The sequence below is a fragment of the Gekko japonicus genome, unplaced genomic scaffold (assembly GCF_001447785.1).
Source record: "Gekko japonicus isolate JY-2015 unplaced genomic scaffold, Gekko_japonicus_V1.1 scaffold3439, whole genome shotgun sequence".
Lineage (NCBI taxonomy): Eukaryota > Metazoa > Chordata > Lepidosauria > Squamata > Gekkonidae > Gekko > Gekko japonicus.
The window spans coordinates 136,485-148,963 of NW_015164763.1; the positions used below are offsets into that span (position 1 = coordinate 136,485).

Here is a 12,479-nt window from a genome sequence, read left to right on the forward strand (position 1 = left end):
AAATTGGGCGAAGCCGCGAGTCAAAATGCAGCCCCGCAGCTTCGGGTGTGAAATTGACCAATAGTATCGGGGCAAGCGGCAGCGCAACATCGAGGCAGCTCTAGTGCGAAATCAGCCTCTGTCTCTCAGTGTAGTCTACAGTTCTGTTGCAAAGAGAAAATGGAGGAGGGAAGAACCCTCTGAGCTCACTGGAGGAGGAAGAGCAGGATGAAAACATGGAAGACAGATGGGCTCTAGTACCCTATAGACATTTATGTGGGAAGGAGGCACATTGCTGTCCCGCCCACTGGGTTCCTTAAAAAACACAGAGTGACCTAATAAATTGTGACAAGGAACGCGGCTCCCGCAGGACTGCAGACACATCAAGGTCCTGGTCACACGAGCGGGATGATCCGCTGCCGAAGGGAGGCAAATTAGAGCCGGAGCAAAAAGAACCGCAGGAGTGCGATCTGACGTGCCCCCGCGGCTCCGTGCTCCGGCAGCCGATCACACATTGTGCAGCAAACTGGCGGTAGCGCAGTTGTGCGCATGCGTGGGATGGGGAACGGCGCTGGCTGCGACGGGCTACCAGCACTTCCCCAACCAGATGCCTGGAGTTCCCGCGCATCATCCGGAAGGTAGTGCTCTGTTGCTAGTACCTTTTAAATGCGCGTTTTCGGGCCGAAGGGCCAGATCGGGGATGAGTGCATGACGCTTCCCAGATGTTGCAGTGTGATTGCTCCCACTTGATGTGCCCCCGATCCGTCCCTCTTGCGGGGCAAATCCTCCCGTGTTACCGGGGCCCAAATTGGCCTTTATGATGTTTGATTCACTTTTACAAAGAAGTATACAATGTGACATTTCCAACAGACTGAGGCTGCGGTCACACGGAGCATTAGCCACGCTACAGAGACGGAAGATAGGCGGATTTTCTGGGCGCGATCACACGATCTGGGCGCGATCTGGGAAGCGTAGAGCTCCCGTGGCGAATCTGAAGCTTCCCGCCAAAGATGCGGAGTTAAAAACTAGTACCTCAGAGGTACTAGTTTCCGGAAACTGCGGGGCAAGGGCTGGCGTCTGATCGCGTTTCCGGTGGTGGCATCCAGCGCTCGCCCATGTCCCTTCACAAACAGGGTTCCCCCCACCCCAAGTCTCCACAAGATGCGCACAAGCACCCAATGGCACATGCGCACAAAGAGAAAAGCGAAAGTGCCGTTTCGACTTTAAAAAAAATGACCCCGTTTGTCACGGCAGCGGCGCCGAGCCTTTGCTGGTGTGATCGCGCCGTGCCGCTTCTTTGCCACGCTGCAGGATCGTCGTGTGATCGCCACCCTCGTTTACCCGCCGGGTCCAAGGGAAGGACCCGTGGTGTGCCGCCGGCGCGTCTGATCGTGTAATCGCGGATCAAACTGCGCCGGGGCAATTAGCCACGCCTCCCCCCTGCGATATCCGGCCCATGTGACCGGGGCCTGAGAATAGTAATCACAATCAAGGACCCTGAGAGCAGAATTTGGTAGCTAACCCTTCATTGAGTCTAGATTCAGGTGGGGTAGCCGCGTTGGCCTGAAGCAACAGAACGAAGTTTGAAGCCAGCAGCACCTTTATGTCCAACAAAGTTTAATTCTGGGTACAAGCTCTCGTGCGCAGGCGCACGTTACCCAGAATTAAACTTTGTTGGTCTTAAAGGGTGCCACTGGACTCAAACTTCCTTCATGAGTCCGATTCTCAGCCTTATTTCAGGCACCTAATTCTGCCCACTGTGCCCCAAACCCACCCTTTCCCACCCGCCACTGTAGCTCCCAGAAGAGAGAAACTATTACCTCTTCCACTTTTTTGGTATAATTTTGACTTTCTGAGTTGGCCGTCACCAAGTGATTTTCCAGCTGTGCTTCCAAAAGGGATGTGTACTCTTTTAACTGTTGTGACCAGAAACAGAACAACATTTTTTTTTCATATTTGAACACTAGAAAGATACCGCTTGCATTCTGTTAGTATCAACATGTTCTTGGTTCCCAGGTACCTCCCCTCTCCCACAAGTGATTTTGAACTTCCCCAGTTCCACATTCCCTCCAGTCTATGGTTCTCCTTGTTCTATGCTAGAGTGCTAACTGCCATTCCAAGGGTGAGAGGTAAAATATCCCATTTTCAATTTTTTCTGGACATCTGTAATTTTGTAATGTGTGTGGAGAGCCATGGTTCTAATCTTAGACCACTGCACCTGAAATCGATGTTTCCTCGGAGTCATTTTCAAGCCAAAACCAGAGCAGTTCTATATTACAATTCCAGAATCAACAGGTTTTTGAGCTTTTAACTGCACACAAACCCTCAAACTGCTTTTGTAAACACGGCAAGGATATGAACAAAGTCCTATTCACAATCTGGCAGAAGAATCCAGCTGCCTCGGGACTCCGGCACTCCCTTCGGGATTGTGAAATGCCCCCCATACCTTGCTTGTGTTCTGGAGTTCCACCTTGAGCTTCTCCACATCTTCTTCAAGGCACTTCATTTGGTTCTGGGACTAAACAAAGCACCCCACCACCAAGGATCAGAAATCAGAGAATCGGTGCACGGGATCTCAAGTCCTAGAGAAAAATTTCTCTGCGCACAGACACACACACACACCCTATCTAGAATTCTCGTTATATTTATTGCACTCCAGAAAGCTACGAAATCATGTACACTGCTCTTGTAAACGATCACCTGAATATTAAGTTTCATTTATTTAAAAAATGTATATACTGCCTCTCCGGAGGCCAGCTCAAGGCAGCTCACATCTGAATTAATACAACAGAACCAGACAAACCACTAAAGCCAGGGCATTAAAAAAATGCTCAGCAGCCTAAAATTACCTTAATTAAATTGTTGCCAGGCTAGAAACAGACTATAAAACAGCTAAAAAAGATGGAACACTGAGACATCCTTCAAGTGATGTACCAATCCCCTGCCACCAAGCTCTGAATGGGCAGAGGCTTAGTAACAACCAATCAGGCGGGAGAGTGTTAAAATGAGGAGGAGGGGAAGAACTGGGAGCTAGCTGTCAACTCCAACAGTGGCTATTTAGGGAGATAAAAAGGGTTTGACCATGGAGGAGATCTGCAGGTCTGGCTCATAGAGAGCAGGCAGGTTGATTGTTTAAGATGGCTAAAGAAAAGTGATCTTAATTGGGAGGGAGTCTGTCTTCAAGGAGAAGTAGATGATTTACCCCCGGTATTGCTATGACTGGAATGTCTTGCTGATTGGATCAACTCTTTAAAGTTGCTTTTGTTCTATGGGGTTTCACTGAAGTAGGTGTCAGTCCAGGGTTGCCATTCTCCAGGTGGGGTCTGGAGATCCCCCAGAATTACGACTGACCTTCAGATGCCAGAGATCAGTTCCCTTGGAGAAAATGGCTGCTTTGGAAGATACGGGGATGCCAGCCTCCAGGTGGGACCTGGGGATCCCACAGAACTACAGCTCATCTCCAGGCTACCCGCCGGGTCCAAGGGAAGGACCCGTGGTGATCAGTTCCCCTGGAGAAAGTGGATGCTTTGGAGGGTGGACTCCAAATCTCCAGGAGTTTCCCAATCTGGAGCTGGCATAGGGTTGCCAAGTTGAAATATCTCCTTACCGGGGGACTCCCACTCCGTGGCCGGAAGTGACGTGACGACGCCAGGCATGCTGGGGGCGGGGCCACGACCATCCAAGGGAAAACTATAGAGTTTCCCCTCAGATGACCGTGGCGCCGCCCCCAGCGTGCCCGGCGTGGTCGCGTCACTTCCGGGTGACGCGCACGTCAGGGTGGGGTTCCCCCCAGGGCCCAATCCGCCGGTGGCGGGGAACGGGCCTCTGGGGTGGGGGTTAGACTTGGGAAGCCTAAGCTGGCAGCCCTTCCCTGCCTAGTATAAATGCCACAGGGCCAAGCAGCAGTTCCTCAGAACAACCTTCTGGGAACAATCAGTGAAGTAAGAGTGCAACCATTCAAGCACGGTACTCCCTACTTCCAACCTGGCTAGCCTATCCAGAAGGGTATCTTGGTTGATGGTATCGAAAGCTGTTAAGACGTCCAGGAGAGGTCACTCTCCTGGCCAGATGTCATCAGTCAGGGCAACCAAGGATGTTTTCTCCCAAACTAGGCCTGAATCTGGACCAAAATGGGTCTAGATAATCTGTCTCCTCCAAGACATCTATTGACATGTATGTCTAGGTTGTGATGGTAGAAAGCTGTTACTGAGTGTAGATCAGAATGATCTAGTGTATAAGTCATGGCTGTCATGCTGAATGGTTAATGATCTTACATCCAGGTGTTAACCTACCAGGTGCTACTCTTTGTCCTAGTTAAGAGTAGGTAATTAGTCTGCCCTGTTAGTGATTGGATGGGATCTGTATATATACTGTAAGCTTGATAAGCTGGGTTGGGAGACTTGGCTCTCTCCAAGGTATGTTATGCTGTGCAACAGTCTGTATATTCTCTGTGTAAATAGTCACCATTATCTCGCTAGTAAACTTTCTGCACCTTTCACTACCAGTTGGTCTCCGTCTTCCTTATTTACCACACCCAATAACATCCTCAAGCTGTGTAGCCACCACCTCCTTAAAACAGCTTGCCCCCAAATGGGATGCTGGCCACTGAGTGGTAGTTGTTTAAGTCATTCAAGTCCAAGGACGGACTCTTCAAGAGGGGCCTCACGACTGCCTCTTTCAAAGTGGGCGGCACTACACCCTCCTGCCGAGAGGCATTTATGACGTTCCAGATCCACTTGACCAACCTGACCCAGCTTGATATTATCAGCCACGAAGGGCAAGCTGCACTCTCCACTCCCAAAGTATTTGAGCAGGCTGCATACTGGATTGGTGCGACACCGGCTCCCTTCCTGTTTTCACACTGAGTTGAATTGTCTTCAAATCTGCTTTTCTCTCCAAGTAAAACGTTTTCCTGTACACCAGGTTCGGTGTTTTGAAGTAATATTCTACCCGTAGGTGCCTAGTCACGGGCCCTTTTTTCCTTTTCTTCTATACCTTACAGACGCACAAATTGTCAGATCTCAAATTGCTTGTCTACTCGTGTATCCTAATCTGGACTTCCAATGTGAATGGCAGCTTAGTACCATTAGCAGTACCACCTAAATATACAAAGCCGGCTTCCTTATTTACCACACCCAATAACATCCTCAAGCTGTGTAGCCACCACCTCCTTAAAACAGCTTGCCCCCAAATGGGATGCTGGCCACTGAGTGGTAGTTGTTTAAGTCATTCAAGTCCAAGGACGGACTCTTCAAGAGGGGCCTCACAGCTGCCTCTTTCAAAGTGGGCGGCACTACACCCTCCTGCCGAGAGGCATTTATGACATTCCAGATCCACTTGACCAACCTGACCCAGCTTGATATTATCAGCCACGAAGGGCAAGCGGCACTCTCCACTCCCAAAGTATTTGAGCAGGCTGCATACTGGATTGGTGCGACACCGGCTCCCTTCCTGTTTTCACACTGAGTCGAATTGTCTTCAAATCTGCTTTTCTCTCCAAGTAAAACGTTTTGCTGTACACAAGGTTCGGTGTTTTTAAGTAATATTCTACCCATAGGTGCCTAGTCACGGGCCCTTTTTCCCTTTTCTTCTATACCTTACAGACACACAAATTGTCAGATCTCAAATTGCTTGTCTACTCGTGTACCCTATTCTGGACTTCCAATGTGAACGGCAGCTTAGCACCATTAGCGGTACCACCTAAATACACAAAGTAGTAATCTAGCTTTTGAATTTCACATAACTTGTCTCAGGCTGATTGGGGGGGGATAAGGGGGTAAATGGGGTGGAAGCAGGGCTATTTTGGGGCAGGAACGCACAGGAACGGAGTTCCGGCTGGCTCCTGAGTTGGCCACGCCCAGCAGGAACTCATTAGCATAATAGGCCACACCCAACAGCAGAAACTCATTAGGATTGGCTACATTAGGGGTGTGTGGCCTAACATGCAAAGGAGTTCCTGCTACAAAAAAGGCCCTGGGTTTTGGCAACAAACAAGGTAAACAGAATAACAAGCAAAAGGTGGGTGTGGCTGGATGACCACACTTCTGGTAACATGGGGGTGCGGCCTAATGTGCTAATGAGCTGTGCTGTCAGGGGTGTGGCCCAATATGCTAACGAGTTCCTGCTGTTGGGTGTGGCCTATTATGCTAATGAGTTCCTGCTGGACTTTTTCTACAAAAAGAGCCCTGGCGTGGAAGCATCACTGGTACGGGACAGTCTGAACAGGGTCATTCAGGAAACTCTTTGCAGATTCACTAAGTTAATGTGTGCCCAGTGGGAAAGCTCTCAGGTCACATCAGACCACTGCGGGACAAAGCACCACAGGGCGCACCCTCTGCCTTGGAAAATATAAGTCAGCTCTGTCTCCCACACCAATCAAAACACAAGGGCCTCATAGAAAGCAGAAGTAAAGACAAATGCACTAGTCCTTATATTATTAAGGCTGGAGATTAATTTAGATGAAGCAACCTATAGCCAGTGTAACCTAGTGTTTGGAAGGTATGTCATTTCCCCCTTAGATCAGTAGATGGAGGCAGACCATTTTCTTCTTAATTCAAATGACCAGGGGTCATTTTGTAGAAAAAGAGGTGCAGGAGCTCATTAGCATAACTCATTAGCATAACTTATTTAGCTAGCAATCACCGGAAGTGTGTCAGAAGGCCACACCCACCGCTCAGACTCCACTGGACTGTTTTGGATTGCTAGCTATGGGGGGGGGGGACGTGCAGATCTGTCCTCGCAGAGGAGGGAGAGCTTGTACCTGAATAAAACTTGGTCTTAAAGGTGCCACTGGACTGTTTTGGACCGGGGGGGAGGGGGCTCTGCAGTTTACCTGGCTGCTTCTTGCTCTGACTGAGGGCTGCTGGGAGCAGGGGGTGGGGCTTATTGCATGTGCCCGCCCCCTGGGCTCTTTACTGCCGGAGCTCCGCTCCTGTGAGCTCCTGCAGGAAATGACCCCTGCAAATGACAATCAGCCTGACAAAACTACTTGCAGAGCTGACAATTCACATACACACATTCAAGCAAGTACCTTCTGAAGTGCCTCTTCAGATGCAGTCAGCTTGGCTTTCCACACCTGCTCCTCCTCCTCCACGCTCTTCTGCAAGTCCTTGAGCATCCTTTCCTAACAGTGGAGAATGGAATGAAAGGGAACAGGAAGATGCCAAATATTCCACAGACCACACAAAGGGCTGCAGCGCAGGAAGCACCATGTGGCTTGGGGTGCCTGCATGCAGCTTTCTGAGAATTTCAAACTTCATTTTTTTTAAAAAAGTTTCTCACTCTTGATCATGCAGATACACCTGAAAACATATTGGCCAGACACTGCCTGACCGAAACACACACACAAAAATTAGCAGTTGCTCCATAAGGTTGCATTCAAGTATCACACGTAACCGTGGTTATGGAAAAAAAGTATAAAGAAAACAGTCGTGAGTGTCTGACCCACAAATCAAGCAGTCAACAAGACTTGCAAAGAAAATGCTTACTATGTATTACAGTCTGTGAGACGCCTAGGATCCATTAGCTTAGCAGCATATCTGAGCCTGAACATTTACTGAGATCAGCGTCCTATCTGAATGTATTATCTTTCATGACTTGTTGTAAAGCACTTTATGAACAAGAGAACTTTTGTACCACTCTAGCATTTCCTGAGGAAGATCCAATTTTGAAACGTTGTTATATAATCCGGAGACGACGTTGATGATGTACCTTGGCACTAGGATTTTCTTATGATTTGTAGGAATTGATTTATTGTGTTGTAGCGCTTCAGACTGTAATACATAGTAAGCATTTTCTTTGCAAGTCTTGTTGACTGCTTGATTTGTGGGTTAGACACTCACGACTGTTTTCTTTATACTTGTTCTCTGATTAGGTTGTGTTTGTCCACATTTGTCTCGTTATGGGGAAAAAGGGCATGAGGCTGGCTCTTACTGGACTTGCACTTTTTCTGCTCTTACTGAGAACTGTGGCTGAACACTGATAACCCATGACGTATGAATGCAGGCATGCAGGTTAGCCAGACTTAGCCAGCTGGCTTGGGGCAGGGAGTGTGTGGGGAATAGCTTCAAGCAACCCATGTGTGAACCCAGTGTTCTGCAGAGGTGAAAAAGGCAAACTCTATGTTAGGGATTATTAGGAAAGGGACTGAGAATAAAACGGCCACAAGCTGAACTGCAGGCTGTGGAAGGTCAGTAGTTCAGCAGTTCGAGACCCGAGTGTGCCGCATGACAGAGTGAGCTCCCATCTCTAGTTCCAGCTCCTGGCAACCTAGCAGTTCGAAAGCAAGAAATTGCAAGTAGATAAATAGGTACCACTTTGGTGGGAAGGTAACAGCATTCCATGCGCCTTGGCGTTTAGTCATGCCGGCCACATGACCATGGAAACGTCTTCGGACAGCGCTGGCTCTTCGGCTTTGAAACGGAGATGAGCACCGCAACCCTAGAGTCGGACTCGACTGGCTTTCGAGCAAGGGAACCTTTACCTTTACTTACAGATCTATGATGCAGCTTCATTTGGAATACTGTGCGCAGTTCAGGTCTCCATATTTCAGAAAGGACATTGCAGAGCTGGAAAAAGTACCGAAGAGGGCAACCAAAATGATTAGGATATTGGAGCACCTTCCGTATGAGGAAAGGCTGAAGAGTCTGGGACTTTTCCGTTTAGAAAAGAGACGACTAAGGGGGACATGATAGAGGTTTATAAAATTATGCATGGTGCGGAGAGTTGACAAAGAGAAATTTCCCCCTCTCTCCCAAAATATTAGAACTCAAGGGCATCCAATGAAGCTGATGGGCAGCAAGTTCAGAAAGGACAAAATGAAATAATGTTTTACACAGAGAATGATTAAAACATGGAATTCCCTGCTGGAGGATGTAGTGAGGGCCACAGGAATAAACAGCTTTAAAAGGAGATTAGATAGGTTCCTGGAGGATGTCTATGAATGGCTACTAGCCATGGTGGCTGAGGGGGAACTTCCACATTCAGAGGCACTAAGTCTCTGAATCCCAGAGCCAGGAGGCAACATTTGGGGAAGGCCTCAGCCTCTATGCCCTGTTGTTGGCCCTCCAGAGGAACTGGTTGGCAACTGTGTGAGATGGGATGCTAGAATATATGTACCACTGGTCCGATCCAGCAGGGCTCTTATGTTCTTATTAGGAATAAGGCCCGCTGTGGAAATAAATACGACGAGCTCTAGAAAGAGGCTCTGGGCGGGTGCCCTGGCCTTGGGCACTCAGCGTCAATTTGCTGTGGCGACCTCAGCAGGGTATAATGACACAGAACCCACCATTTTCTCCAGGGCAACTGATCTCTGCCATCTGGAAAGCAGTTGTAATTCTGAGTGATCTCTAGCCCTCACCTGGAAATTAGCAACAATGGTTTTCCAGGAGGAAATGGCTGGTTTGGAGGGTGGAGTCTATGGCATTGTACCTGTCTGAGGTCCCACCCCTCCGCAAACCCCACCGTCTCCATGCTCCATCCCTCAAATCTCCAGGAATTTCCCAACCTGGAGGTGGCAACCGTCTCTCCTTCCCAACCAACTATCAACCTACCTTTATCTGCCCCTCTGACTTCAGCTTTCCACACACACCCCGCTGCAGCCTCTACCTAGGGAGACTACAGTCTTTCTCCGCAGTGGGGACCCAAGCAGGAGGGAAGCGACCTCAGCAGGGTATAATGACACACAGTCCTCCGTGCAAAGCAGCCATTTTCTCCAGGGGAACTGATCTCTACCATCTGGAGAGTAGTTTTAGCTCTGACTGATCTCCAGCCCTCACTTGGAGGTTGACAGCAATGGTCCCCCAGGAGGAAATGGTGGAGTCTATGGCATTGTACCTGTCTGAGGTTCCACCCCTCCTCAGGCTCCACCCCTCAAATCTCCAGGAATTTCCCAACCTGGAGTTGGCAACCCTATTTCCTTCTGAAGTGTGTGGGTCACACGTGCCATTAGGGACTACAGCCAGCTGATGGGATACAGAGAACTCCTGCACAATTGGAAGGCCCGATTTCTGCAGACTCCCCCTTCCACATACAGTCTCCCTGCACCAAACTTACACAGTCTGGGGGCTCTTCAAGAGATGCAAATGGCAGAAGAAGGAAGAAGGAGGAATAAAAAGCCAGCTGCACAAGTGGAACTCTGCTTGAACGTCTCGGGATCCTCCCTTATGTATTCAAACTGAGTAGCACACGAGTTGACTCACCGTCTCGGCAAGAATGATCCTATACTGATCACATTCTGCTTGCAGGGTGTGCCGTGCCTCATCTGCCTCTCGTAATGAAAGCTCCAGATCCTAAAAGGAAATGTCATAAATTTGGAAGGAATCTCCTTGCAGCCCTTCCCTGGAGCCGAATAACTCACAGGAGCATTTATTAGAGCGGAAAGGTGCCCAGAAGGCCCCTCAGTACAAGTCCTTGAGTCGAATTAGAGCATTTACCCTCCCAACCGCCACATGCCACCTCTGCAATACACAGCTCGGCATGCCAAGCTAAAGGACAGACACAGTATTAAATTATACCAACAGAACAAATAACTCTGGAGAATCTGTAGGTGAACCAAGCCACGTTCTTTCCATTCAGTCACATCAGGCCTCTCTATGAATGTATCTAAAAACTGCTGGAAGTGTAAAAATAATGTAGGCACCTTCTATCACATGTGTTGGAGATGCCAAAAGTCCCAGCGATTCTGGCAGAGGGTACACAAGATACTAGCAGATATGTACAAAGTAGAACTGCCTTTTAGACCAGAAATTTTTCTGTTAAATATATTTCCAGATAAGTTGAAAAATGAACAAAAATATTCTATGGGCTGTATTATTGTCTCTTGATTATTCCAATTCTTGGTACCCTGTTTCAAATGGTATGGCTCAAAACAAAGACCATTTTGATCAGAATTGTGTTACAGATGTTTTACTATGGCCCCTGCCACACGGCAGGGGAAAAGCCTCTTAAGGCGCGGCTTTTAAAAGCCGCGCCAACGTTGAGACGCCGCGGCGGGATCCCATGGATCCCCTGGCCGTGGCGCCTTTTCTCCCCGGCGCGATCAAACCCTTCAGCTGCATCACGTAATCGATTAAAGAGGCACATACATCACGGTGGTCTATCAAGATCAATGTTGTCAATAGACGGTCAGCATTACTGAACTGGCAGCAGCCCTCCAGGTCTATCACATCACCTAGAACTTGATTCTTTTAGCTTGAGGTGCTGGGGATTGAATAACTCATAGATTGCTGGGGATTGAAGGGTAAACCTTCTGCATGCCAAGCAGATGCTTTGCCACTGAGCCACAGTCAGCATTCACTTCAGTCTCTTGTGTTGTTTAACATCTACATGAAACTGCTCAAAAGGGAAATTCCTGTGCCAGACACAAGACAATTAGGTGTGTAAGTTAGGAATACGTCCAGATCTGGCATTGCTCCTGGATGCCAGCTGCTATGGTCCTCTAGAGTGACGCTCCAGCTACATCCACTACTGGAAGATGGAGACTGGCTACTTTCATTCACACTTTGGTGACATCCAGAATTGAGTACCACAGCACTGTTAATTTGGGGCTGATCTTGAAGATTCCAGAACCTTCAGGTAGTGCAAAATCTCTCTCTCTCTCTCTCTCTCTCTCTCTCGTCTCTCTCTCGTAACGTGGATTCCTACCTGGTATCCTTTCAAAGACAGCTAAAATCCGTTTCCATTTGCTTTTGGTAACAAAGTTTAGTTTATTTAACAATCTCCTTACTGTGCTTCTGTTAATTAGGGTATTTGATGATATTTTAGACTGTTTTGCTCTGTTTTTAATTTTTGTAAATTGCTTTAACAGTTCTTTTATTAAACAGCGGTTTAAAGGTAACTTCAACAAATGTAAGGAACGATCCACCCAGCTTTTCCACTAGTGAAAAAGGTAGGAAGAGTTCCCTTTGACCACCCAAAAAGTCCATGTGATGAGTTACGGGTCATGGGTGCATTCACAGTCTTCCTCTCTTGGCCTCTACACTTTTGTTGTTGTTGTTCAGTTGCACAGTCGAGTCCGACTCTTCGTGACCACGTGGACCACATCATGCCAGGCCCTCCTGTCCTCCAGAGTTTGCTCAGTCTGCTTTAACAGTTCTTTTATTAAACAGCAGTTTAAAAGTAAATTTAACAAATGTAAGGAACATTCCATACAGCTGTGGCCTGTCCGTCCTGGGTGGCCCTCATGGCATAGCCCACAGCCTCATTGGACCACGCAAGCCCCCTCGCCACATCAAGGCACTGATCCATGAGAGAGGGCGTCTACACAGAGCAGGCCAAATAGGACTTCTGCAACTTGCAGACCACCAAGCAAAGGTAGTCCAAAACAATCCTGCCCCCAGCCATTTTGCAGTCCCGGACAGGAAGGAAAAACAAGAGGTCAATCAAGCTTTTGTGGGTTCACCATAAACAGCTGGCACATGTCCACTGACCTGGTGTCCTCCTACCAGCCCAACTTAGAAACATTCGTCCTCAACAGAGGCACCAACACTAGATAGGGTATT

At 48.3% G+C, this 12,479-nt stretch overlaps 1 protein-coding gene across 1 annotated transcript in view; it reads right to left on the bottom strand.

Moving 5' to 3' along the window:
- Nucleotides 1-12,479, bottom strand: part of LOC107109128 (ribosome-binding protein 1-like) — a 26,810-nt gene that overhangs the window by 9,498 nt on the left and 4,833 nt on the right. Inside the window, exons 4-7 of the mRNA XM_015409701.1 lie at nt 10,179-10,268; nt 7,010-7,102; nt 2,426-2,497; nt 1,800-1,895 (exon numbers count right to left, since the gene is read on the bottom strand). Of these exons, the coding sequence (XP_015265187.1) occupies nt 1,800-1,895; nt 2,426-2,497; nt 7,010-7,102; nt 10,179-10,268 (351 nt within the window). The remainder of the gene's footprint in view (nt 1-1,799; nt 1,896-2,425; nt 2,498-7,009; nt 7,103-10,178; nt 10,269-12,479) is intronic.